Genomic DNA, 27999 nt, shown 5'->3' with positions numbered 1-27999 from the left:
TAGAAATTTACCCACTATACTAATACTTTAAACAAAAGAGAAGTATGGTCAGTCTCAACCTTACAGAAAATAACATTTAATAAAGACAAGCATTTGTAGGAACCAAAGGAAGACTTTATGGTTTCAAGAAGCTAAGTATCCATGTGATTAGCAGGGTCTACGTTTGAGAGATGGAGGGCAGAGATGGGAAAAGGTTGAGGGGAGTAATCTTTTGCTTTAAAGAGATGATGTCCTACAACTCGGTCTGAATCTTTGAGGACTGTGTCCCTAGACCTGCTCCAAGGCAACTGTTTAATAATGCACTCTCTAATGCAACAAAGAGAAAAAGACTGCTGCAAAAAAAAGACACCTAAATTAGTGATCTTATATTATATTCTAAGTGACATCTCTATTGAAGAGATCAGCTCTATCACAATAAAGTACATTTGGTATAACTTCCACCCCTATTTTTTATTCAGAGAAAATAACTAAGAAACTAACTTCATTTAGGGTCATTTCATGAGTCTGAAATCGCTTTTCCTAGGACATAGGAACTTAAATATATGTTTCATGTGCATTACTAATAATTTCTTCAGACAATACACAAAGAATGCTGTCCTCCTACTGATGATACCCCCAGGGGTGCTGAAGAACTTTTTTAAGTGGGCCAAATTAATAGGAAACAATGTCCCCTTGTTTTCAGACACTCAGATCTATTATCCTACCTTTCCAGTGCAGCAAACTATATAACACAATGTAAGCCTAACCATTCTGTACAGTTCCTATCCATTTTCTCCTGTAAATTCATCACTGGAGAAATTCCTTACTTTTTGATATTATAAAGAGAGCATTATTCCCACCTTATTTCTAGTCAAAGATCAGCAAGCCAAAATGTCTCTTATAATCAATCGAGAGTACCAGGAGGGACACTGCCAACAGAGTAACAAGTTCTGAGTGATAAGATGCAGGGACTAACCAAATGAATAAATGACATCTTTTGGGTGCAGCTATGTGATCCTGTAGATAAGAGTGCTGAGCCAGGGGTCAGGAAGATTTATCTTCCTAAGTTCCAATCCCAGCTTCAGATACCTTCTCCAGTATTATATGCACTTTTTCCTCCTGTCCTGACACCAACTGACCAAACAAGTAAACTTACTCTTTCTTCCTCACTGCACTTTAGACCCTTCCTCTAGCATTATCATTTGGCAATTTTCCCTCTCTGCAGACTGACTCCATCCAGGTATATTAAGACCTCATTGACAGTATATGCCATTTTAAAAGAACTCTTTCCTTTGAAGAACTCTCCCTATCTTCTCCACCCTAAACCCTTCCCTTACATTCAGGATCTTCAATATATATTGATGTTCCCTCAAACATCCTGACATACTAGTTCGTCATCTACCATGACCTGTATCTTCAACCTTAGCCATACTCATGGGCATCTCAAACTTAACATATCCCCTTTCCTAAACTTTCCTATTGAGAGCAGCACCATATCCATGTCAAGCAGATTCACATCAGTGTATCCTCAACATCTCTCACTCACCCAATCTTTCTCCAATCTGTTGCTAAGTCTTGTTTCTACCTTTGCAACATTTCAAAGGTCCATCCATCTCCTTTCCACTCATACAGCCACCATTTTGGTGAATGCTCTCATCATCTCATGCCTAAACTATTAAAACAATTTGCTGGTTAGTCTCTTGGCTTTTAAGTCTCTCCCCATCCTACAGCAACCTCAACTAGGCTGCCAAAATTATTTTACTTTTAAAAGCTTAAGTTTGACAATATTATTCTTCCCTATTCAATAAACTCCAGTCAATAAAATTTTGCTTAACTTTTAAAGTTTTTCATTACAACCTGGTCCCTTCCTAACTTTCTAGTCTTTACATTTTCTTTCCATCCAAGTAGTCTAAAAACTAGCAGTATTAGTCTTGCTGTTTCATTGTCTTTCCTTCTGTCTCTGAGCTCTCCTTCAAGTTCCTTCAAGATTCAGCTCAAATTTCACCTTGTGTATCCTTTCCTAGTTATCTCCCAACCCCTCCCTCCTAGTGGTAATCTCCACCACCCCTTCATTAGTGCTCTCCCTCTGAAAATACCTTGTGTCAACAATGTTTATATGATCTATACTATACATTTGTACTGTACCTTGTGTGTCAACTTAATGTTTTACATATTATCTCCTCTAATTAGGAGAACTCCTTGACTATGACTTAATTCCCTCATTGCTTAGAATAGCACTTGACATGCAGCAAAGGAATGAATAAGCAGTAAGTGCTTGTCAATAGAGTGACAGAAATAGGCTTACCCTAGATCTTCCCAATGCAGAAATTCCATTGACCACAACTTAAGTCTTTTCCCACTTACTAACTTCCAGTCACTCTATTCTGCTTTTCCATCCTTGCTCTGGCCCCCTTTCCTCTCTAGTTATCCTGATCCTGTTACAAGTTCAATTTTATCCTGCTTCCACCTTTCGTGCAGAAAGAACAGTTTGTCAGAAATGGACAATGTGATCATTTTACAAAAGAAGGTGCTCCGAGAGCTGGGGATGAGAGGGTGTTTTTAGAAAGCATCAATAAAATATTTATCTACAATATACACAGTGGCAGCTGAAAATAAACAACTCAAGAACATAACTGTTAAATTATATTTGGGAGTCCTCTATTGAGAGGGTAAGTACATGCAATTTCTGTCAACAAAGAGCCAAATCAATGAAAATGCAAATGAAAGCACGTAGGAGAGTGCGGAAAAACATATCTGCCTTCAGAGGACCTCAGTTTGAATTTGGGATATTACTATGTAACTTTGTAAAGTTACCTAAATTCTCAGACTAGTAGTCTGACTAGTATATAAAATTACTAGTATAAACTCGTATATAAAATGTCAGAGTTGGATCAGATCAGTTGAATTCATGGACTTTTAAACAAGTGATTAATTATATTTGAATATACTTGGTTTCATTTGTAATCTTGTATATTTTTATGCATTTAAAAACAATCTGAGGAAGGGTCTGCAAGCTTCAGACTTTTCCATAGTGGGGGAAAAGGGAGTAAGATCTCTTGAACTAGTTGAGTTCTAAGTTAACTTTTAACTCTAAATCCTGTGATCTGACTTGAAATATTAAAAGTACTACATGAATCAGTTATCCTCATATTATAATATCATATCACAATCAGCTATAATTTGAAAAATAAGACTAGAGACAATCCTTTCTTTTCCTAGAATAACAGTTACTCATATCAAACTCTAAAAATGTGTTGAAAGGCCACCCAGCCAGAGAGTCCTGAGTTAATAAGCACCTGATCAAGTCACAAAGTGACTAGCAGAAGCCCGGTGTTATTCATCTTTCCTACCTTCAAAGAAAGAGGAATTGTTTATTAGTTGAAATTTACTAGAAAATCAATTTGCTTGCAAGTACCCCCTAAAGAAACTGCCAGTACTAAGGGCAAATGTGGGAATCTATCATTGAGTTACTGATGCAGTTTTTGCAGAGATGCCAAGAGATGGATATCACGCACTTTCTAGGTCCCATTTGTCCAAAACAGTTCTGACACAGGATTATTTCAATAGCTTGAATTTCCTTAAATATGTGTTAACTTCTCCTTTGAAGTAAGGCCGAAGAGCTATACAGGTAGCAATGTTCTCTGGCTGCTCCAGCCACAATATATAGTCAACGTTGTTCTGTTTTAGGGTTTCAGCCAGTGTCATCAAAGCAACCTCATCTGGAGCCTGTAGTAGAGGAAAAAAAAGAAGAAACAGAAGAATATGAACCCGAGTCAAAAGGTTCATCCAGGGAGACCTAAAGAGCTATAAAAGATTGTCCCTACTTTCTAAAATCAAAGAACCAAGTTATACTAAAGAAGAAGGCCTGGGAAGACCCTAGATTCTAATTCCAGTTTGCTACTGATGTGCAAACTGTTCCTATCTGAGGTTTTATTTCCTTTTCTATAAGAAAGCCACAACAAGGAGCAGCTAGGTGGTGCAGTGGAAAGAGCACCAGTCCTGAAGTCAGGAAAACCTCAGTTCAAATCTGACCTCAGACACTTAATACCTCCTAGCAGTTGACAAGTCACTTAACCCCAATTGCCTGGGGTGGGGGGGAAGGACACAAGAAAAATGAGTTTACTTCTTCCCAGAAGGGTATCTACAGTTGCTAAAATTACTGTTACACAAATTCCATATCATCCACAATCCCAAACCCCAAATCCACCTGTTTAGAAGGACATTTAAAGAAATATATTTTCTCCCCTTAATTTACAGCTCTTAACAAAGAAAAATTTAACTGGGGTCTCTTCCCAAAACTTAGAGAATCACTCCCCCAGGATTTTTTCCATATTGGGGCATAAGGGAAGACAGTGATGAGAAGAATAAACAGAGGAATTTAAGGGAATAGAAATTTAAGGAAAGATTAGTTATAAACATAATAAACTTTCTTCAGAGGTTGGAGTATGATGGGAGGGAATAAAGACCAGGAAAGGGATACATAGAGAAAAAAGCATAAAAGAATAGATTAGGGAGAACTAGACAATTAGCAATCATAACTGAATCTGAATGGGATAAACACCTATAAAATAGAGAATAGCAAAGTAGATTGGAAAGCAGAATCCAAAAACATGTTTTTTGAATAAGAAAACAAACTTTAGGTAGAGACTTTCAAACAAAGATTATACAAGAGAGCTAGGGCAAAATCTATTAAGCTTCAACTGAACTTTAAAAAAGCAAAAAATAAAAGCAGATGATCTTAGAGGCATTATAGACGTATAATAAATATGCACCAAATGGTATATATCACAATATTTAAAAGGAAAAGCTAATCAATTTAAATAATTAAATAAAAAATTAAATAAAGATCTCAATGTACCTATGTCAAACTTAGCTAAAACTAACCAAAGTCAAGGATCTGAATTGAATTTTAGAAAATTTAGATATTTAGGCAGCTCTGTGGGAGATGGTTTGGTGAAATGATGAGGAGGTAGGGTGCATTATAATAGTTAAGATGAGAACTGATGAATTTCTAAATGAGGGTGATGATTATGTAAATGAAGAGAATTAGTGTGAAAAATATGGCGGTAGCATTGATAATTGTTAAGTATCTTTTTTTTTCTTGGATATTTGTTCTCAATCTAAAGCACAGATCTACCCCATATTTATATCCCATTCATGATGCATCAGTGGATCTCTGCAGTGGATTTTATCTCTAGGATAAAATTCTTAGCATTTAAAACTAAGAGTATGCTACCAAAATATCTTTCTAGATTTAGGTTAAACAACCCAGTCAAACTTGGCTATTTCTTAAACTCGGTATATAATTTTGCTCCTCCATTCTTCTCCACAGGCTGTCTTGAATGCCTGTATTAAACTCATCTACCTCTGAGAACCTTTTGCTTCCTTCAAAGCTCATATCTGGCATCACCTTCTATGAGAAATCTTTTCTGATACTATTCTGATACTGATTCCTAGTAATTCCATATTCTCTTCATATTACACTACAAAATATGCTTTTCTATATAAATTTTGTGACTATTCAAAAGAATACAAGCTCCATGAAGGTAGGTACTTTTGTTTCTGTATCCTCATCACTTCATTCAATGCCTCTTAAAGGACAGGTATTTATTTAAATCCTGGATCCCATGTCCCCTCATTGTTCACACTTTTTCAAATGCCCAATCAGGAATTATTGACATCATTTGCCTTCATTCCTGCTTACAAAATTCAGAATGAAATAAATTTCCCAAGGGCCTTCATCAGTACACAAAAATTATTTTGACTAATTGTACCGTAACTATTCTAATCTTTCTCTATTCAAATGACCTGCACAACCTTTTTTTCTTCTTCCACTCCCTGAAATGAGGTCACCATGGAGAGCTACCTATACTTAAATCACATCAATATCATCTCCTATTTCCTCTAATTTTGGAGGGTTGTTTCCTTACTAACAACAGCCTTCTAAGTGTATCCTTTATTTTATTCTCTCCAGCTCTTTGAGAAGCTTGTCCCTTTGATCTTTTCCTCTGCCAAATTTTCAACATTTATTTACTGATGTCCCTACTGCTCACAGTACAACTATGCTCAGTACTCTCCAATCCTTAAAAATTTTAACTTGACCCTATCACTCCTTCAAGCTATCAATCTACCTCTCTTACTTTCACAATCAAACTTATTGAAAAAAGCTGTAAAAACTCATTGCCACCATTTTTCTTCCCATCTCATTTTCTTCTACTCTGACCTCATGGTTTTGACCACTCCATAAGCTACTTTCTCCAAGGTTACCTCCTATCTTTATAAATACAATGACCTTGTTTTTTCAGTTCTCACTGTACTTGTCTTTTGTGCTCTTTACTCTGATTATAATATTGTTTTCTTCATGCCTGATAACCCTCAACATAGCTTCTTAAACTAGGAGAACCCTATAATTGAGTGTTAGTGAAATTATAATTATCAATATTTGATTTGCATACCTATTATATACCTTATAAGTGAGGTCATGCAAAAATTTCTCAGCGAAAAGGGGTCCAATTGGAAGGAGTTTAAAGCAGCTGTTTTATAAAACCACTACCCATGTCCAGCCTCCTATGTTTATGTGATTCCCTGGGCTCTGATCTGAGGCTGTCCTCTTTTTTCTTTGATATTATCAACTTCCAATAGTTATATTTTTCATGCAGAGGATTAACAGTTTTACAAACCTAGCTCTCATCTCTCCAGAACTCCAGTCCTAGAGTAATTTAGCTGCTTACTGTACTGCCTATATTGAGATGTTCTATAAGCAGAAATTCAAGGATCCGAAAGAGGATTTATATTTACTTCTGAACCTAAGACCTATCCTTCCTCGTAAATTAGGGGGCTTCAACCTTTTCCCAATTAAAAACTTAGGGGAGCTGTCCTGCTTTCTGCATTACCTTTACTTTCGCCGCCCCGAATCTCTGTCCCTCTCTTTCTGTTCCTCCTTTTATCTCCACTCACTCTCTGGCAACTCCTGGTCCCGGACACCCCCTTCAGGTGTGTTTTACCCCTTTCAACAGACACATAAGTATTTCTATGTTTTACCCCTTTCAACAGACACATAAGTATTTCTATCCTGCATTTAAGTGCTCAATTCTTTTTTTTTTTTTTTTTTTTAATATCTTTTTATTGATAGAACGCATGCCAGGGTGATTTTTTACAGCATTATCCCTTGCATTCATTTCTGTTCCGATTTTTCCCCTCCACCCCTTCCCCAGATGGCAAGCAGTCCTTTACATGCTGAATAGGTTACAGTATATCTAAGTGCTCAATTCTTGAACTGCGATCGTTCAGCACACCAGGAGCCTCGTGTCAAACAAACCACCCCCATCACCCTGCAAAGGCTCCGGCTCCCGGGCAGAGACACCACGGGTCGCCGTCCGAGCCCACACCCGAAGATCAACCAAAAAATTAGGCAGGCCGGGCAGCCCCTGTAATCTCTGTCAAACACCAAGCGTGACAGACCACAGCCCCAGGCCGCTTTTCCTTCCCAGCATAGCTCAGAAAACAGTAGATCCAGTCCCCGCCCTCTCTAAAGAACGCCAAGTCTCAAAAAGAAAACTGCAGCGTTCTGTCCCTTTCCGTTTCCGGCCATAAGGCAACCTTTTCTCCCACTCCATTCAAGGGTTTCCGCACCTCAAGCACCACTTTGCGCATGCTCCCCAGATCCTGGAGATAAGCAGCCGTTTTTGGGTGGTCGCGGTGGGCGTGAAGGGCTGCGACGGCCGCATGACACCCCTGCGCCACCAGCGCGCCTAACGGCCATGAAAATGGAGCCCGCGCCAAGTCCCCTCTCAGAACCAAATACTGCACCAGTGGCTGAACTGCCTCAACGGGAGCTGCCATCTTCCCAGCCGGCGGAAAAGAGTCGTCAATTCCCAAGGCATGTCGGGAGGAACGGGGAGGAGCCTATGTCTAGGATACCGCCATGTTGTCGTACGGTATGTACGCTAGGCATGTCGGGAGGATGAGCCCGTTTTAAAGGAGTTGTCGGCGGGAATCTCAATTCACTCGATTCTGAAAGCCGCAGAAATTGAGTGTTGTGAGTCCTATTATCTCTGCCCGAGAAGCGACGTAGGAGAGAGGAAAAGACCCGCACGTCGCAAGTCACAAAGAACTGCCTTCAAAAGCTACTTCTTACCCTTACGAATACCTTTCCGAATTTCTGCTTTTCTTCTTTTTTAAAACGAGATTAACAATACCTGTAATTGTCGCCTACGCCACTTGAAGGTTTGCAGATTTTTTCCCTCACAGTAACCTAAGAGTCCTATTACCCCATTTCACCACTGGGGAAACCGAGGCTCAGAGAGTTTACGTCATTTGCTCGGGGTCACGAAGCCCATCTATTCCCCGCTGGGGGTTTTGATGCCAGATCCTTCAGCCCTCTCTCATACCCTGCGGCCTGCCAGGAGTTTGGGCCCCAGAATCCGGTGCTCCATCCCCCGTCACCTTTCTGCCTCTCATCAAGGCGAGATGAGCATCAAATGGACAGACAGTGTTTATAAAGTGCTCGTTAAAAGCCAATAGTATGACAATTTATTTGAGCGGGGGTAACTGTTCATACCTAAAGAAAGGGTGTTGTTTTATTTTCCTCTTTCTCAGCTTGGAATTCGGGGAACGTTCTCAGTCATCTAGGTGTCTTCAAAACAAAACAAAAACCTTTGGGAGTTGGAGAGCCGATGGCAGCTTCCCCGAAACATGGTGAGTCTAGAGGAGGACATCCTCTCTTGGTCTGGGCCCAGTCTGATTATAGTTTATGAAAGCCGGAAAGGACCTTAAAGGGCATCTGGGGCAATCCTTTCCCTTGAAAAGTGAGAAAACAGACCCGCAGAGAGCAAAGGATTTAGGTTACCCAAGATCGTAGAGCGATAGATTTAGAATCCTAAACCCAGATCAAGTCAAATGCACCTTCCATTACATTCCACTGTTTTTAAGAATTCCCCCAATTAAGAGCAGATCCAAGGTGAAAGTCGACACGTTTTCAAAATTGTGTTATTGGTGTGTGATACAATCCCCTTGGTGTTCAAAGTTTTATTATTTTTTTAAATAATAGCTTTTTATTTTCAAAATACATGCAAAGATAGTTTTCAGCATTCACCCCTGCAAAACCTTGTGTTCCAAGTTTTTTTCTTCCTTCCTTCCACTCTCCTTTAGACAGCAAGTAATCCATTATATGTGTTAAACATGTGCAGTTCTTCTATACATATTTCCATAATTATGCTGTGCAAGAAAAATGCAGTCTGACTAGGTAGCTCCAGTGGCTAAGAGCTTTATTTTTTCTCTAGATAAAACTATAGACTCATTAATTTGACATCTAAAGTCCTCTAACAATTTCATTCCTGTCCATTTTCCAGGCTGATTAAATATTACTCTCAGGTATTCCATGTTCCATCCAAAGTATCCTATTTAACTGTCCTCTATAAATGACATTCCATTTCTTCCTTCTGTGCTTGAATCTTTGCACAGACTGTTCCACCACCACACCACATCCCTATCCCTGAAATGTTTACCTTTCTCACTTCTGTTGTTCCTGGATGCCTCCTTTTGAATTCCCCACAATTAATGCTCCTCCTTGCGAAAAAAGTGATTTTATATACTTGTATTTATTTACCTGGTAATGTTTTCCTTCACTAGAATGTAAGCTGCTTTCTGCATCTGTGGAACAAGTACCTAGCATAGAATCATGCAACATAATTAGCACTTGAATACATGCTTTTTGAATTGAATACACATGTACCCTATTTGTGGAAAAATAATTCTCAGTGCATGCTCTTTTGGCTAGGGAGTAGCAACATCTTCAAAATTGAAGGAACATAATAAAATCTTCCATGGAAAGTGGGCATTCCTTAGGCACTTTGAGACTGAAAGATAATTTTTTAATAATGGACAAGAAATTTCTCCAAGGATAAAGGGTACATATATAATCCACATTTTAATGAAATAATTGTTCTAGAAAAGCTCATAAACCAAATAGCCCAACATAGATTTCCATTAAACATAGATTCTGGATTTAGAGGTGGAAGGGACATTAGAGATCAATAAGGCCACCTTTCTCATTTCCCAAAGGAGGAAACTAAGACCTGAAAATATTAGATTACACAAATAGGAATGCAACAAACATAAAGATCACATTTTTTTTTAAAGGAAAAAAAATTTTTTTACAATAATTGCTTAATTTTTTTGACATGATACCTTTTCAACTTTTAAGTGTATTGTTATTTGATAACACTGGTGTTATTGGGCTGGGGAAACCTGGCATTCTACTGGGCAATAAAAAACTTTCCCCATACTTTCCCACTAGTTTTTGTTTCTTCTGAAAGTCTTTTCACTCACAGGTATTTTATATCAGCTGGAAAGACTGGAGGCCTCTGAACAGAGATCAGCCAGGAGACAAGAGCAGCACCGGGAACTGCAGGATACAGAAATTGACTTGGAAGGGGACATCCTTAAGCTGAGAAAACTTCGGGATGAACTGAAGACTAAAGTAAAGCTACAGGAAGCCAGTGTGAGTAGAGTTTAATACTTAATAACTGGTGGCCAGTAGGTGGTGCAGTGAATAGGGCATCAGCCCTGGAGTCCAGAGGACCTGGGTTCAAGTTTGTTCTCAGACACTTGACACTAACTAGCTGTGTGATTCTTGGCAAGTCATTTAACCTCAATTGCTTCACACAAGAAAACCCCTAAAAAAGTATTTAATAGTAGCTCTTGGGAGAAGAACATTAGAAAATGTGAAGAAAGCTGGGCTTAGTTGTTATGGGGCCAGATTTGGAATCAGGAAAACTCTAGGTGCTCAAAACCTGTAGCAGAGAATTGGTCAACCATCATGAAATTAGTCGGGGGAAAATGAAATCACAGATGTGGATTTTCCCCTCTTATCTCCATACCCCGCCCCACCAACCTCCCCAAAAGTTCATTGTACAGATGTGGCATTAAAACTTTAATCTCATTTACAGCTCTCGATCTTGAGTTTTAAAAAATAGTTTTTATATTTTATACTGTAATCACAACCTAAGGAATTGTTTTTTATAAATTATACCTTTTTCATATATATATATATGTATATATATAAGCAAGTTTATGAAATTGTTTTTATCTTCTCAAAAACTGAGTGCCTGATAATTCCAAACCATACCCATACAGCTTTGATGTATGCCTGACATTTGTTAAACATTAATGATGTAGTCAGTGAGTTCTTCGTAAAAACTATTTCAAGTTTATGATCAAAGGCACCCAAACTCTATAGGTGAATGGGGTTTCCAGGCCAATCCCTGTGCTTGGAATATATCTATTCCTCATCTCTGTGCTTCCAAATCCCTTTTTTTTTCTTCAAAGTTCAGCTATTCTGTGAAGCCTTCTCTGATTTAATTTATTTTTCCCCATCTTCGTTCCCTTTTTTCTCTTGCATCCTCAGATTTTGTGGAATGGTTTCCTGGTTCTTTCCTTTATTTCATAATTCCTGCCTTAGCAGCCAGCCAGTTAGTCAGTAATTATCTATTAAGTGTCTATTATAGTCCAGGCACTGTGTTAAGCTCTGGGGATGCAAAAAGAAGTAAAAGACAGTTCTGGTCCTTAAGGAGGATAAGACAACAAGCAAACACATATACAAACAAATAATATACAGAATAAATAGGAAATGATTAAAAGAAAGAGGACTCTGGCATTAAGAGGAATTGAGAAAGACTTGCTATAGACAATGAGATTTTAGTTGGAATTTTAAAGGCAATAAGCAGATCAGTAGTTGGAGCAGATGAGGGAGCATGTGGCAGGCACGGGGCAGCCAGAAAATGTGCTCTGAGCTGAGAGGAGGGGATCTTGTTTGTGGAGTAGCCAGAGGCCAGTGGCAGGAAATCCAGTGTACTGGCAGAGGAATTAGGTCTTGGGAACCTGGAAATGTAGAATGGGGTGAGGTCATGATGGGTGTTAAATGTTCATCAAGGCATTTTGTCTTTGATCCTGTGGGAGCCGGTGGAGTTTGTGCCGAGTGGAGGGCGACGTGATCCAACTTATGACATAGAAAAATATTTCAGTGCCTAAATAGAAGATGGATTGGAACAGGAAAGGCTTGAGGAAGGCAGACCTACCACCAGGCTATGGCAACAATCCAGGCCTGATATGATAAGGGTCTGTACTACAATGATGGCAATATCAAAAGAGGAGAGAAGGGGCCTTTTGGAGAAGTTGCAAACATGAAATTGATAACCTGTGGTAAGAGTTTGGATGGGGATGGATTAGGTGGTGAGTGATAGCCAGGATCTTGGGTGCTCCTTAGTTGTGAACCTGAGGACCTGGACAAGATGCCATTAGAGGAGTCCGGGAGGCAGCATGGGAGGGTCAGCAGGGGAAAAAAGGGGGAGAGTCATCAGCAGGAGGTGGGGCTTAAATCCACAGGAGTTGTTGGGGTCACACACAGCAAGGCAGTGTAGAGGGGGAGGAGGGCCAGGATGGAGCCCTGATGGGTACGTCTAGAAGCATGATCTGGAGGACTTGGGCCCTGCCTCTGACACTTAGTCGTTAGGTATTTAACTTACAAGCCTCATTTCCCTCATCTTTAAGAGGGATAATTGCTGTATTACCTAACTCACGGGTGTCCTGAGGATCAGATGAATTAATATGCAAGGTGTTTTACAAACCATAAAGTACTCTACAATAAAATACTGTAGGAATTATTACCACCTTGTTTTAGGCTACCCTATTTTTACACATTGTCTTCCACCATCCCCATAAAATGGAAACTTCTTGAAGCCACAGGTCAGCTTTATTGTTATTGTATCTCCATGTTTGTGTATAGTAGATGTTAAATAGCAATTCAAATGCTTTTTTAGATTCTAAACTTCTGGAAGGCAAGGACTGTATGTTTGTTGTCTTCCTTTTAATTTCCACCACTGTGTCCAGCACATACTAAGTACTTGAATACATTAATCTGTTTTGCAGGCCAGAATACCCATCACTAATCTAGAGCCCTATGAACCATTGAAGAACTGTAAGGAAAATTTGGAGATGAAATTGGAAAAAGCTAAAGCTTTCTTTCAGGCATTCCATTTAACAGGTATTGATTGACCCCTCTCCCCCATCCTGGCACGTACCCTCCCTGATCATGATCAGTGACCTTGGATAAGACATTTCACCTGGGTGGGCTTCTTTTTAAAAATCAGGATACAGAAGATGTTTGGGACAGAGGAAAACAGCATTTAAGTGAGTTTTCCTATAAAGTCCTTCCTAGCTGTAATATTTTTGTGATCATGCTATTATAGTTCTAAATGCATTTTTTAAGCATTTGAGTGCCTGCTGTGTGCCTGCAGTTAGAGGTATATCTGTGGGCAACTGTCATTCCTCATGTTAGGTTCCCCATCAAAATCAGAGTCTAAAGGAGCAGGTATCAGGCACACTTCTCCAAAGTAGCCTATGACACCTAGTTTAACCACACCCCTGGGGACTAACATTGAGCTATAAACGAAAGTTTGACTAAATCATAATAAAAAGGGTTGGTAAATTTCGTGCCCCTTAGGATATTTAGTCATTCTGTCATTCATTTTATTTATCATATACCCAACTCTGTTTTATTCTTGACTTAGTATATTAAATTGCATAAGGTTTTAGTCTCCAGGCCTCAGTTTTCTCTAAAATATAGACATTCTGTCCCTTTTCTGTGTCACAAGAGGATATAGAAAAATTCATGTGGCATGCATGTATGGAGTATTTTACTTTCCTCATGGGGTGAACATTATAAATATTTCACTTTTCATATTGATCTTGTTCTTTAGAAATTGTCATATATACTAGCCTCTGCTGGTCTTCTCTTTGTTTTGCCTCCTTATTTAGATACAGTGAAAGCACTCCTCAAAAGGAGGAGTGATAAACTATAGCATCAACTGAGAGATCTCATTTCATCCTTTGTTTCAGGGCTCAATGGCAGACTGACCACGAAAGGGGTTTGTCTGTGCTTCAACACTGCTTTTGAGGGAAATATCTTGGATTCCTATTATGTGGATGTTATCATCAAGAAACCACTAGTAATACAACGCCATTCAGTTCCAGTCTTCATCCCCTTGGAACAGATAGCTGCAAAATACTTACAGACCAATTTTCAAAACTTCGTATATAGTCTCAGCGAACACCTAAATGCATATTCTGGAAGAAAATACCAGGCAGATCAAGTCCAGGTGTGTGGGTCCTATAGTCAAGAGTTGTATATAACCTGTTTTGTGAGCCCAGGATTCAAAAGTGAGATCTCTATTTTTTCCTACTATTATTAGTAGGTCTCAGTTTACTTGAAGAAGTGGGCCAATCCTCTGAATAGGCATTTTGGGTAGTTAAGGAAGCATTTCTCTGCGTATTTCTTCTTTGGGGCATTTTAGGGAAGTTGAATTATCAGAAATCATACTCTATTTGAAGGGGACCTTGAATTCCTCAAAGCCAGAAGAATACAAGCTTTTAAGGTAGATAGAATAATAGTGACAGATAATGGAAAAGAAAGGAAAACTATTCATTTCATTTTGTTTTCTTTTCCAAGGACAATATGTACTCTTTGGACTAGAAAAGAGAAGGGGGAAAATCATTATGAGGAAAGTTGATAACTAAAAGATAAAAAGAGATTTGAAGAATCAGATCAAGAGATACAGACAGACTTCTACCCCAAGGTATCAGAAGAACTTGTAATTGTGATTGCTGTCAGCGATCTTAAAAAAAAAAAAAGAAAAAAAAAAAAGTATGGGTAATAAGAGAAAGGGCAGGTATTAGAATTTCTTGACAAAAAAAGGAAGAGAATAGACTCTGTAAGCTATCAGCCAGTCAACTTGGCTTTACTTGTTGACAAATCTCTGTAAAATGTTATGAAAGGAATGATTACTGAGTTTCAAGAAAAGGAGCAGAGGAAGTATGGACCAAACCTGGACTAGGAAGCAGGAAGATCTGAGTTCAGAATCTAGCTATGGACACTAATTATTAGCTCTATGATCCAAAACACTTCACTTCTGTTTGTCTTCTGTTGTAAAATGAGACTAAGAACAGTAGCTACACTGCACAGGTTTATTGTAAGAATCAAATGAGATAAGTATAAAGGGTTCAGCATAATGTCTGGCACTATATAAATAAATACATATTCTCTTCCCTTTCCTTCCCTCCCTCTTCTCAAACAATAGTATACTTCTTTAGATCTGGAACTAGTTGAATGACTAGAACCACTGATTAGTCAATGATGGTTCTCTGTTTCTTGGAATGAGATTAGTAGTTTGCTCTAGGGAAGGAGCTATAAATAATCGTATGCTGTTTAACATTTGAATTAATGACTTGGATAGAATAATTTTAGGGAGGAAAGGGAATACTTATTAGATTTGCAGATGACACAAAACAAGGTGGGAGAGTTAGATATTTGGATTCATTTCCAAAAAGATCATGATGGGTTAGAATATTAGGCTGACTCAATATGAAAGTCATTAAGGATAAATGGAAAGTATTGCACTTGAGCTGAACAAAGAGACTTCACAAATAAAAAATGGAGGAATTATGTTTCTGTGAAAAAGATCTGGGAGATTAATAACTGCAGACTAAATGTGTCAACAGAAATGAAGGGACCAAATCCGCTAGTTCACTATAGGATAATTTTAAGAGAGAGATGGCTTCCAAGAATAAATGAGTAGTAGCTCTATTGTACTCTGACCTGATCAAACCATCCTTTTGTGGGTTTCTATTTTGTGTATAATGGTTTAAGAAGGATATCAATAAGAGGCAACCAAAATGATGAAAGACTTTGAATCTAGGTCATGAGAATTGTTTGAAGGAATAATGAATATTTAATCATGAGAAAAGAAGTCAGGGAAATAGAGGAGTTTATATTTAGAGGTCATCAAGTACAATCACCTATATTTAGAGATCATCAAGTACAAATCCTTTATTTTATGAATGAGGAAACTGAGCCCCACTGAGGTGGTCTGACTTGCTCAGGGACAGCACAGCTACTAGAGCTCCATAAATACAGACTTGTGCCTCCTCTCTGATTCGGTAGGGGGACTTTGGGAGTGCTACAGCCAAAATATTCCTCACGCTGTGAGCAACCTAGCTAGTAGGGTGACAGGTGCAAGACAGAAAACAAAAATCATTAACTTTATTAAAGCCCCTTCAACTTTTTTGCTCTCCCAGGGTCACCTTGACTTAGACATTCTCATTCAAATATGATTTTACAAAATATTAAGAGTTCAAAGGGATTTGCTGGACATTTCCAGTAAGGCAGAATTTACCACTCTCAAGGTGGCCTTTTTGAATAACTAATTGTTCAGGAGATTTTCCTTATGTAAGGCTTAAATGTACTTCTCTGCAACTTTCACTGCTTCTATAGTGAATTACATGAGACAAAGTAAAATAATTCCATTTATTAATTTTTACTACTTTAAATTTTATTTGCAACATGTCCTTCTTTGGCTTCAGTTAGTTGTTTTACATGATTTGACTTTGGGTTCACAAGACTTTAATATCTATTTCTAAATATAATTTTGGCTATTGACCCATTTTTCTAGATCTAGCCTCCAAGTTTTCAATGGGGTTCAAATCAAGGGGGATCCCAGGCCACTGAAGCATATTTATGTATTATCACTTAGTAAATTTTTAACCTTTCATAGTGTGTGGCATGATGTAAATTCATTATGCAATATTCCAAGTTCATTTGTTAATGTCTGTAATTCTGGAACAAATCTACCTGGTATATCAAAGTATTTATTGGAATTCAGCATTCCCTCAGTGGAACCAAGACTTCTGGAAGATAAAAATCCCCAAGACATTTTTTGGGTAGACATTTTAGAATATGAAGATGCCCAGATTCTATAGGTTCAGTTGTATTTTTGACAATGGTTTTTATATAGCCTTAAGTGAAAAAGTGAGTTGAATCATTAAAAATTACCTTATTCCCATCTTTAAGATGCCAGTCTTCATATTGTCTTACCCATAACAAGTGTTTTATCTTCTTAGCAATCATTTAAAAGCATTCTAGATATTTTAAAACTGATAAAATTGGTATGTTCTTCTAATGTTAGAAAGCTAATAGAGTTATCAATTACTACAGCTCTGAAGGACTTGCTTTATGATAATTAATTTGAATGTTTTGAAGCAAAACTTTCAATTCTTGACTTTTTTTTCAATTTTGATATATTTTTTTTGGTTCTTCATTGCAACTAATCAAGACTTGAACTATCCTTAAACCACATGACTTCATCACACCAACAATCTCTAACATCACAACAACATCTCTAACAGTAACTGAAGTATGCTCTTTAAGAGCTACAGTTTTTTGCACATTTCCTTGGAGGAATGTCTGTTCTTAAAAACTCGAGAATTGATGACACAAGGTAATAACCCATCATACAGCTAACAGGAAAACCAGCCCAATCTAATTCAAACCAGTCAGGGTCAAATGTTCTGAGTCAGACTAGTGCCACTAGAAACATACTATGCAAAAATGCATAATTTTTGTCAAAAAATGTAGCCATCTTAAAATTACAGCCAGTTCCAAGTAATTTGGATGCCATTGTGTTGTCTGCTTCAATGAAATTGTGATTGTTTTTCACCCTTTTTTTACCTGTTTCTTGTTTCAGAGAATCATTTTTTTCCCATTGAAGAGAGCTAGATTTCATGTTGGCATAGAGATCCTCTTTCAGGGGTAGACTAACTATTCTTAAACTTTTATCATTGAACTTTCCCATTCTTCACCTTGCTTATATACAGAAACAAAGAGCAAGATTTTTGTACTTCTCTGCAGGAAAATAATAACCCTTATTTTCTTTTGTAATTGACTTATTTGAAAAATTGATTAGACTTCCATTGTGTTCTGTGTTTCTAGGACTGAAAAATTGGAGTTACATAAGAAGACAGACAAATAATGAGCTGATAATGTAGAATAAGTGAATTTCATTAATAAAATGTTTCCCAAACTGTTTTTGGATTACATCTTTTTAAATTCACCATTCAGTTTCTGGCCATCCCCCCATCCAGACAGTATAAGTGTCTTTATGAAGACACTGATATCTTTAGTATTGTGTGTTCAAGCATCATGAAGAATTACAGTTATAATAATCATGCTATTCTTTGGTGTTTTTGTTTTCAACTTTGCTCCTCTAGGATGGCTTTTCAGCTTTCCTGGCCAGGCCCTTGCAGAGAAATTCGCTGTGCACTTTGCTGTCATTCACCTACACCATGGACCCCAATGGAGAGTCCTTCCCTTTTTGTGCCAGACTTATGTACCATGACCTCACAATTACTCTTCCCACCAGTGTCACAATTACGTATCAAGGTAAGACTCAAATATTTATATAGAGAAAGTTTCCTTGTACTATAATAATTTTTAGTATAACCTGGTCAAGTTGGATACAAAAGAAGGTATCAGCCAGACTTTTAGAAACCAGTTTCCAATGGGGACAAATGGCTCTGTGCAGTGCAGAAACTGAGATTTTTCACCAGCTTAATTGATTTTCCCCCTCTCCTTCCTGAAGGAAAGACATAATTATGTTGTTCTTCCTCTCATCACTAATGGAATTTTGTCTGAGCTCTTGTCCTTCCATGTCTGGTCAACAAGACAATCGTGACAAAGTGTGCAGTCATTTAAAACATGGACACTTTTGTGGAAGAGAGCTTCCTTGGCTCAGAGCTATGTGGTCCAACCTTTACATTTTACAGATAAGAACATTGAGACCCAGGCAGAGACATATCAGGAACTAGCGTCAGGTGGGATTTGAATCCAGGTCATCTGACTTCCAGCATCTATTTTTTCACTACACTACACTGCTTCCATATTATGAAACAGAGCAGACACTGAAAGGGCTGTGCCCTGCCGCGCCCTGTATACCATGGCTGGCCGATGGGGTGGGAGTGCCCATCATCAGAAGAGCAGGGCAGCATCCCTGGGCTTTCATTGGCTAACCTCTCTGAAGGAGTACAACTCGACACCTTCCTCACAACTCAGTTGCCAAGAGGACACTGAGAGATGTAGTGCCTTGGCTCAAAGGTCCCAGTCCATATAGGTCAGAGGGAGACTGAAACCCAGGTCTTCATGCCTTCGAGGCTTGTTCTCTACCCATTCTACCACGTCTCCTAGAAACAAGGAACAATAAGATAAAACCTGATGCTGAAATTCTGAATCTTTTATGAAGTTTAGATTTGAGTGGACCAAGTCCCTCTGTGATTACTTTGTCTTAAGTGAATGCCCTTGGAAGAGCTCCTGGAGCTCTCAACACTTAAGCTTGTTGACCATGGCCAGGAGGAAGACTTCCCTGAAAGAGCCCTTGTTTGTACCAAACCAGATTGATGGATGGAATATTTCTTCTTTAGGGACAGGAGCAACACCTGCCTCGTGGGAGGACCAGCGAGCAGCCCATGAGACTTTATTCTATAAAAATGCCCTTCATAAGGTGTTTGAGTCTTTTTTGAGAGTAAAAAAGAACTTTGATTGTTTATCCAGCATACCCAGAAGCAGATGAACCTGTTCCTTGGAAAACAAATGCAGAATGATCAGGAGCACAGTATTACTCAATGCTTTTTGGAACCAACAACTATTTGATGGACTCTGGCTCTGACTCCATGCTTTCCCCAACACAAATTTTCCTGTGCATGTAAAGGGCCACACCCAACTTTTCATGTGGCCTATAGGGGACAAGTCTGTGTGCCTGTAGATAATAACCTTCGAGGTTAAGCTGTTGTGACCAGCCAGTGCTTGGATAGCTTGGACAAGAAGAGGACAGAATGGTTTGCTGAATACTTCTTGAGGCCAATAACTTGCTTTATATCAGCAAATGAAACAAGGCATTGAGGAATATTCTGGTGGAGATAGGAGATGGAAAAATTCATTGAAGCAAAGACTCCTGCCAGTAACTCATGGAAGCTTTACTTTTATTATGTACTTTGTATTATTTTTATTTTCTCATTTTCTTATGAAGATGAACAAAAATGGCTTTGAAAATGAAATTATCAGAGGATAAAAATATGTATGTTGTGTATATTAGTTGGTGGTATAAACCAATGTAGCCTAAGCTAATGTCTTGTTTTGGTTGTATTCAATTAGAAAAGATTATTTGGAATAAGTAGATCAAATAAATACTATCTAGCTAGAGCATTCTTAATCCATCTGTGAGAAACCCAAGTGGTAGAAAATAAACTAGGAGTAGATACTCCAACCTAATCATATCCCTTCTGATGCTTTAGCCATTTGTATTCCCAAATCCTTCCTTTCCTCAAGAAATATTACTCAGGTCTTCATCTTTGTTTATCCCTTTTTCTATGAACCTTAAATCCTTGTCTGAGTCCTTCTCTAAGAAAACCTGGCATTCCTTACCTTTCAAAAAGCCTTATACTCTATGTCCAATAGATATGCATTTCTATTGTGATCACTGACTGGACTCCACTGTTTCATCTCCCCTATAAGCAAACACCGGCATGAGTAGCTCCTGCTATTATTAATAAAAGATAATGAATTACACATATGAGCTCATTTATGAGTGGCAATGTTAGATCCTAAAGACTTGAATCCAGATTTCTCTAGCCTGGCTTCAAGATCTCCAGTTCTACAATTTATATCAATAGTGAATCAGCCACTGAAATTATCAGCAAATTACAGACCCTTTTTCTTCCTTCAGAGCCTTAACTTAGCAATTATTTAAAACATTATGTTGAATTGCTTCTTAGGTATAAACCTTGTTTAAAATTTCATGAGCAAAGCCCTAAAAAAACAAAACAAAAAACACCCTCCTGATATAGCTCTTTCTGTATCTGATTTGTATTTGTTTTAGCACTTTTGGTTTCTGGCTCTGATCTGCCTTGTCCAGATCTCATGTCTTCTCATTCTGAGTTCTTTCTACTGCATGTGAATTCTGGAATGTCAGACACATCTCTGGGTACAGAAGCACATTTTAAAGTCTGATTAAGAGTTGTAGATTATCAGTGTTACAGGCAATCAGTTCAGTGGGAATAAAGAGAAATCAATCATAAGATAGGTACCTTCCCTGAAGGTTGTCACATGTGATTGTGTGTTAATCATTGGTTATAGAGGAAAGAAAAACGATTAAGCAGTATGTGGAACCATTCTTTGGTCTTTTCCAGCTCTCATCCTAACACTGAAGAAGAATGATCAGTAATTAAAGGTTAGGCTTTAGTCCATGACACCAGATCCCATCTTCCAGGAAAGTTTTGTCTGAGTAGGTGAAGTCCTATTTACTGCCACTCAGAGCATAAGCGGAATTAGAAACCTTACCACACTTAGAGTTGGATAAACATTTTATTAAAACAGTCTTGTTCTTTATCACCTGTAAATTCTCTTTTAAAGCTATAGCAAAGGTGACTAGCAAGAGCTCAAAAGGCAAGGCAGTATTGGAAAGAAACTGTTAATTAACAGAAACAGTTAAAAATATAAATGTAGAAGAATCTGTTTATATATAATCTCTGTTCTTTCTTTTGGAAATAAATTTTCCCCCTCCCCCAAGTAAAAGGAAATATTGCACTCTTTCTGATCTCAAGACTAAGGTGGCAGGGATGTCCATTACAACGAACAAACCAATCAGGACTGGTCTGTTTATTTCTCCAACTGCATGAAAATCAACTGGACCTTCTCTGGAGCTCCGTAACAGAAAAAGCCTCAATCCCTCTCGTCTGTGCAGACCCCCCAACGGATCTGGGTGGCCAGCCCAGTAGCAAAGACCTTTGCTCAGGGACAAACGCTCTGCTCACAGTGGCTCTGGCCTCTCTTGGCTGGGGGGGTGGGGAGGTGCTAGGGTCCTGGAATGATCATTCCAGCACAATTTCTCCCTACTCTGAAGAAGCTGTCAGCACACTGAAGGGTGATTGCAGGTACCCACTGGGCTCACACTCCCAGAACAAAGGAGGGGAAGCAGGGAGAGGCCGTATCTAAAGTCTATGTGGGAATTCATTTGATAATTTCAGAATATCAAGACTTAAGTCATTTGTCTTTCACAAAAGTAGTGTTCTGCTTTGGAACTGCCCCTCCCATCTCTGGGTGGGTGAGAGCCACTCAGGAGTTGTCCACTACCTGGTGGGGCAGCGTGACGGAGGAGCCATTAGGAAATGGGGCCGGCTTATCCCGTCCCTTAAGGAAGAAGGTCAGCAGCTCCCCCTTTCCTTTGACAAAGATGGGGCCACGTCTGACAAAGCGGAAGCCGTATTCCCGTAGGATGGTCTGTGTTTCCTCCACCACCTAGAAAAGGAGGAATGGTACATAGGAAAGGGTGTCGGGTAGGAAGGTGATCCTAGATTGAAATTATTTGGGCTCGGCAATAGGTGATGAGAAAAGAACGAAGAATAGTCTACTTGTGAGATTTTAAGCCAGCCAGCTTCTCTGGTCCTCAGATTCTCCATCTGTGCACCACCTCCCACTTGTGACCTCGCCTTCAAAGCTGCTCTTGATTAGGAGATGGAACACACTCCCTAATTTTGCAGATGCAGAACTTGAAAGCCAAAGAGAGGCTGTGAATGTCTGGGCCCAGAGTCAAGCCTACACCTGCTTAGCTCCAAATTCAGGCCTCACTGCACTGGGCCGGGCTGCTCTCACTTGGATCTGCATGTGCAAGGAAGGAGGGCCTCCTCATAGAAGACCCTCACGGTCTCTGGCCTTCTCTCCTGATTAGGTATTTAGAAAGAAAGGCTCTGACCATGGCCACCCTATAGCCACTCGGGTCTGGAGTAAAGGCCGGGTTGGCCAGATGGCTTGGTTCGGAATGAAGGAGCTGGCCCCCCCCGGCCACGGATTTCTCTAGCTCTGATACCTCAGCCCTTGGGATGCATACCTGGATGTTGCCCATGACACCTGTTGACTCCATCCTACTGGCCACATTGACGGTATTCCCCCAGATGTCATAGTGGGGTTTTCGGGCCCCTATAACTCCAGCCAGTACTCCTCCTTTGTTCATACCTGAAAAAAAGTGGGAGAAATAAGATTTGCTATCACTGTTGTAACTTGTTCACATGTACATAGTGATTTAAGGTGTACAAAATGCCTTCCTTATATAACTCAGGGGCCTAATTCCCAAATCCCTACACAACCTGGCTCCAACCTACCCTTTCAACCTCACTGGACATTACCTGCCATCCCTCAGAGGCAAACTGGTCCCTTCTCCTGACACCGCACCCTCATCTCTTGTCTTTGCACTATGCTGTCCACATTTCTGGAATGCACTATTTCCTTCCTTCTGCCTCCCAAAGTCCCTTTATTCCTATAAGAGGAAAATTTAAGCACCACATTTGGCATGAAGACCTTTGAGGATTTCTCCAATTGCCAGTGCCCTCCCTCCCTGCCAAATCACTTTATGTTTATATTTTGCCTCTATGTTGTACTTGTCTCCCTCAGAAGTATTATTCCTTTTTTAAATTAACCCCAATGGTTAATGCCCTGAAAAAAATTGAAACCATCTCTTGTGAACGTGTATCATCTACTTTTACTGTTGCCCAAAGGTTTCTATTTTGATCTCTGGTCTCATCTTCACTGTTTCAGAGGAAAAGTTTCTTCTAACAACCCTTTCACCCATGCCCTGATCTCTGATGGGAGATCATTCTTACTCCCCCCTGCTGTGATATTTTAAATCTCATATATACTGATTTCTTCTCTGATACAGTTTGCTTTATCTGTGCTCCCAAGGAGGAAGAGAAGGATATGGAACTTCAGAAATATTTGAAGCTAGTTAAGCCAAAAAGTATTAAGTACCTACTATGTGGCTGGGGACACACACAAAAAGGCACTTCCTGCTCTCACGGAGCTTACAATCTAAATGACAATAGATGGTTACATAGATTCATGCTATCTTGTCTTAAAACCTTTTCCTTTTGGAGGTCCATAATTTTACAACTGAACAACTTCCTTCCTCACTCTGCACCCCTCATCTCAAACAAGTCATTTCATCACAATTCATTTTTGTCCCTGAGAATCTGTCCATTGTTCCAGAGGCCTTTTTGTTCTGTTATCAGGCATGCCAGTGTTTCTCCTCTCATTCTTGCTACCTGACCAGCTTCTTCTGGGCACCAAGACGCCGTATAACCTTAGATGATACTTCCCTCACATGGCTAAGCACTGGTAACATGCAGCCTGCTTCTATACTGTATGCATCTTTCTCAATTACTTTTTTTGGTTATTTGTAACTTAAATTCTTTTTTGTTTGTTTGTTTTTGCTGAGGTAATTGGGGTTAAGTGACTTGCCCAGGGTCACACAGTGAGAAAGTGTTAAGTGTCTGAGGTCATATTCGAACTCAGGTCTTTCTGACTTTGGGGCTGGTGCTCTCTCCACTGCGCCACCTACTTGCCCCTAACTTAAATTCTTTCAAAAATTGGTGGAGCTTTTATTATTCTCAGTTGTATCGCATCTCTGAAAGGACATCGGTGTTGAATAGATAGATTTCTGAACATTAAGTATCCTAGAATCTTTGAAAGCACTAGTTTCCCAAATAGTTCTCAACTGTAGATTTCATTCACTGCCCATCCAACAATACCTGCCTAAAATGCATAGAGTAATGAACTAACAAATTAGGTTTTATAACCTAGGCTGCATTTCCCCCCAAAATTTATTTTATTTGAAGAAACAGAATGAGCAAAAAGAAAAACAGAAAAGCAATACAAAAGAAAACAAAAATTTACCAACCTGCTCCACCACCTTCCCAGAATCCTCCCTCATAAGCTGCATTTTAAAAAGACAACCTGCAAGTCCATGCTGTTATATGTTGTATTCTCTTCTTTTTTGTATTTGTGTCTCTACTTCTAGTGCTCTCCACTCCACTCATCTCCCTCCCAACACAGTGCTCAGCAGACATGATTCTGATTACTCTTCAAGCCATCACCTTCCCATGTAAAAAAATCGGATCTTGTTATTTGCAACCAGAATTGACACTTTCTTTGACAAGCTGCTCAGACGGCCAGGAAGGACTGAGCTAGAATGTGCTCCAGCAGCTGTGGAAGTTGACTTAGAATTCAGAGAAACTTGGGAAGACTTGTATGAACTGATGCAGAATGAAGTAAGCAGAACCAGGAGAACTGACTCAATGACTACAATAACTTAAAGGCAAACAGGGAGTTCTATTGGGAGGAGGGAAAAGGAATAAACATTTCTGTAACTCCTATCGTGTGCCAGCTGCAGTGCTAAAGGTCTCTTATAAATACCTCATTTGATCCTCACAACAGCTGTGCAAGGTAGGTGTTGTTATGGATTTGGAGGAAACAGGCAAAGAGGTGGTTAAGAGATTTGCCCAGGGTCACTTAGCTAGGATCTGAATTCAGGGCTTCCCAACACCAGGCCCAGTGCTCTACCTGCTGTGCTACCAGCTGCCTCTAATGACCACCGGAGACACAAGGACTGATGATAAAGCTTGCCCTCTGCTCTCAGCTGAAAGGTCGTCAATGCTAGATGGCAGATGAGTGATCCATTGTTAGGTGTAAGCATTGAATTTGTTTTAATTGTAGCTATTTCTTACATGGGAGGGTTAAATTGCATTAAGGAAGAGGAGTCATTGGGAAGGGACAGTGATGTTTTTAAAAAATGATTACATCAATAAAACATTTTAAAAGAAAAAAACTGACTTGAAGGCAAGAGTAGTGAAATATATGCTCTCCAATGGGGTTCAGTGGGAAAGAAGGCTTGTTTTAATTTTGATTCCTCTTCTCCAACTGGCTCCCCTCTTTTAACTCATCTTAAAATGGCAGCTTCATCACTTTTCTTTCTCTCCTTTCAATATGATAATCCCACTGTGTGTAACTCAGAGCTCCACAAAGGGCCCCACTAAGACAGTTTTGTCCTGTAGTATTTTAGCCCCTTTACTTAACCTATGCAAAGAGAATTATATAAATATGTTTACACATTGGATTTAACATATATTTTAACATTTATAACATGTTGGATTGCTTGACATCTAGGGGAGGGAGTGAGGGAAGGAGGGAAATTTGGAACACAAGGCTATGCAAGGATCAATGTTGAAAAATTATCTGTGCATATGTTTTGAAAATAAAAAGCTTATGGACGTGGCTCTCTTCAACAATGAGAGGATCCAAATCAGTTCCAATTGATCTGTAATGAAGGGAACCAGCTACATCCAGAGAAAGAACACTGGGAAATGAGTATGGACCACAACATAACATTTCCACTCTTTCTATTATTGTTTGCTTGCATTTTTGTTTTTCTTCTCAGGTTATTTTTACCTTCTTTCTAAATCTGATCTTTCCTGTGTAACAAGAGAACTATATAAATATGCATACATATATTATATTTAACATATACTTTAATATATTTAACATGTATGGGACTACCTGCTATCTAGGAGAGGGGGTGAGGGGAAGGAGGGGAAAAGTTGGAACAGAAGCTCTTGCAATGGTCAATGTTGAAAAATTACCCATGCATACGTTTTGTAAATAAAAAGCTGTAATAAATAAAATTTTAAAAAAGAAAATAAAAAGCTTTGTAAAAAATACTCACCTATGCGAAGCATGAAATTGTTAAAAGACTGATTGTTGATGTTAGTGAGAGTGTCCTTCATGGCCAGAGCGAAGTCAGCCAGATCTGCAAGATGCTGCCAGCGTTCTTTATCTGACTTTTCCTCCTGGTGCCATAGAGTAGGAGCAAAAGAAAGTTCAGGAACCTGTTTCCACTTCCCTAGACCTCCAATGTCCTTCCTGTCCTCGCAATAGCACCTCATCCTCACAAGAGTCTATTCCTGGGATCCTGCATTAACTTTCTGTGACAGGAGCTGGTAGCCTCTTTCAGTGTCACTTGGTGGCCTGATCAGGGCCCTGGCCATCATCACTGGCAGGCCTAACATATGGGCTGGGGAATAGGAAGCAATTCAGGCTTGTTCTTTACATGTGATACTGCATCCCTACTGAATTTTACTCTCTCTTTAGAAAGATAAATAATTAAATTTTACTTATACAATAAATATATATATTTATGTATACTATATCTTAAGTAGATTATTATATAAAATATATTTACATGTTATATAATACATAACATATATTTTTAAAAAATAGACATGCCTTGAATGCATTTTCTTTTCACCTCTCCCTCTTAAAAGCCATAGTTTTCTTCAAAATTTCTTTCTATGAAACTTCCCAGGAACTTTTGCTTGAGAAGGCAGTGTGTTGCACTGGAAAGTCAAAGTGTTGAAATCCCACCTTTTCTCTTTGTGACTTTGGATAAGTCATAATTTCTCTGGCCCTTAGTTTCCTTATCTGTAAAACCATGGTATAGGATTCCAACTTTAAATCTAGGATTCCTCTTGTTTCTAGTATTTCCCTCCCAATATGTTTTTATTTTGAATATATTTATATGTACATATTGTTTTCCCACTTAATACTGCAAGTTCCTTGAGGACAGAGAATGTTGCTGTTCTGTCTTTGAATTCCCACCACCTAGCATGAAAGCTGACACATAGTAGATGTTTTGTTAATGATAAATGGGAAGTCTTGCCCTGACAAATCCCTTCAGAAATAAAGTTCTTTCTTCCTTGAACTTGCTTTAATCCCAATTAAAAATATTCATCTAACAACTAAATATATGACTGATACAAACATAAGAGTCTTCAAGCTGGAAGGCTGTCAGTCCAACCTTACTCATTTTATAAACATGGGAAGATAAAGTGATTTACCTAGAAGTTACACAGCTATTAGTGGCAACACTTGAATCCAGGGCTCTGCTGACCAGTCCCAGCTCTTTCCTCCATATTATGATATCTATATTTGCTTGTACCATCTCTTCTATCAGTGTCTAGTAGATTTTGCATTGCTTGTTACCTTTTGATTGTAAAAATCTATGTTTGTTTCCCTAACTAGATGGTAACCTTCAGAAAGCAGGAGCAGCATCTTTTTGTTTTCTTTTCCTCAGAACGCCCAGCATCCTGTAGATACTCCTTTATTTTATTTTATTGTGATAAAGGGATTTGAACTCAAGCAAAGTCCGATAGCCAGTAGGTATCAGTGGCAGGATTTGAATCCAGACCTACCTGAAACCACTACCAGCCTTCTACCCACATTTATTTAATGAGTTTAATTTGAAGGAAAGGAAAGGG

At 38.9% G+C, this 27999-nt stretch overlaps 3 protein-coding genes across 9 annotated transcripts in view; 1 reads left to right on the top strand and 2 right to left on the bottom strand.

Moving 5' to 3' along the window:
* Positions 1 to 60: 60 nt before the first annotated feature.
* On the bottom strand, positions 61 to 7896 carry PTRHD1 (peptidyl-tRNA hydrolase domain containing 1). Its single transcript, XM_051976377.1, has 2 exons — positions 7612 to 7896; positions 61 to 3705 (listed from the first exon to the last, which is right to left on the bottom strand). Exons 1-2 carry the CDS (start codon positions 7819 to 7821, stop codon positions 3535 to 3537), a joined length of 381 nt encoding a protein of 126 aa, XP_051832337.1. The 5' UTR covers positions 7822 to 7896; the 3' UTR covers positions 61 to 3534.
* CENPO (centromere protein O) lies at positions 7809 to 26396 on the top strand. 5 transcript variants are annotated; one of them, XM_051976373.1, is made up of 7 exons: positions 7809 to 7916; positions 8578 to 8676; positions 10311 to 10480; positions 12907 to 13021; positions 13876 to 14135; positions 18079 to 18250; positions 24708 to 26396. In XM_051976373.1, exons 1-7 carry the CDS (start codon positions 7904 to 7906, stop codon positions 24875 to 24877), a joined length of 999 nt encoding a protein of 332 aa, XP_051832333.1. In that variant the 5' UTR covers positions 7809 to 7903; the 3' UTR covers positions 24878 to 26396. The 5 variants fall into 5 exon arrangements, with proteins under 5 accessions (XP_051832333.1, XP_051832332.1, XP_051832335.1 ...); XM_051976372.1 differs by having other exon boundaries at positions 10296 to 10480; XM_051976375.1 differs by lacking the exon at positions 24708 to 26396 and adding an exon at positions 19285 to 19987.
* ADCY3 (adenylate cyclase 3) overlaps positions 21205 to 27999 on the bottom strand; it is a 113658-nt gene continuing 106863 nt past the window's right edge. For all 3 annotated transcript variants that reach the window (XM_051976371.1, XM_051976369.1, XM_051976370.1), the window contains 3 exons: positions 26409 to 26532; positions 22746 to 22870; positions 21205 to 22156 (listed from right to left, as the gene is read on the bottom strand). In XM_051976371.1, the coding sequence (XP_051832331.1) occupies positions 21974 to 22156; positions 22746 to 22870; positions 26409 to 26532 (432 nt within the window). In that variant the 3' untranslated portion in view covers positions 21205 to 21973. The remainder of the gene's footprint in view (positions 22157 to 22745; positions 22871 to 26408; positions 26533 to 27999) is intronic.

The sequence above is a fragment of the Antechinus flavipes genome, chromosome 2 (assembly GCF_016432865.1).
Source record: "Antechinus flavipes isolate AdamAnt ecotype Samford, QLD, Australia chromosome 2, AdamAnt_v2, whole genome shotgun sequence".
Classification (NCBI taxonomy): Eukaryota; Metazoa; Chordata; class Mammalia; order Dasyuromorphia; family Dasyuridae; genus Antechinus; species Antechinus flavipes.
This window is presented reverse-complemented; position numbering and strand designations above follow the sequence as displayed.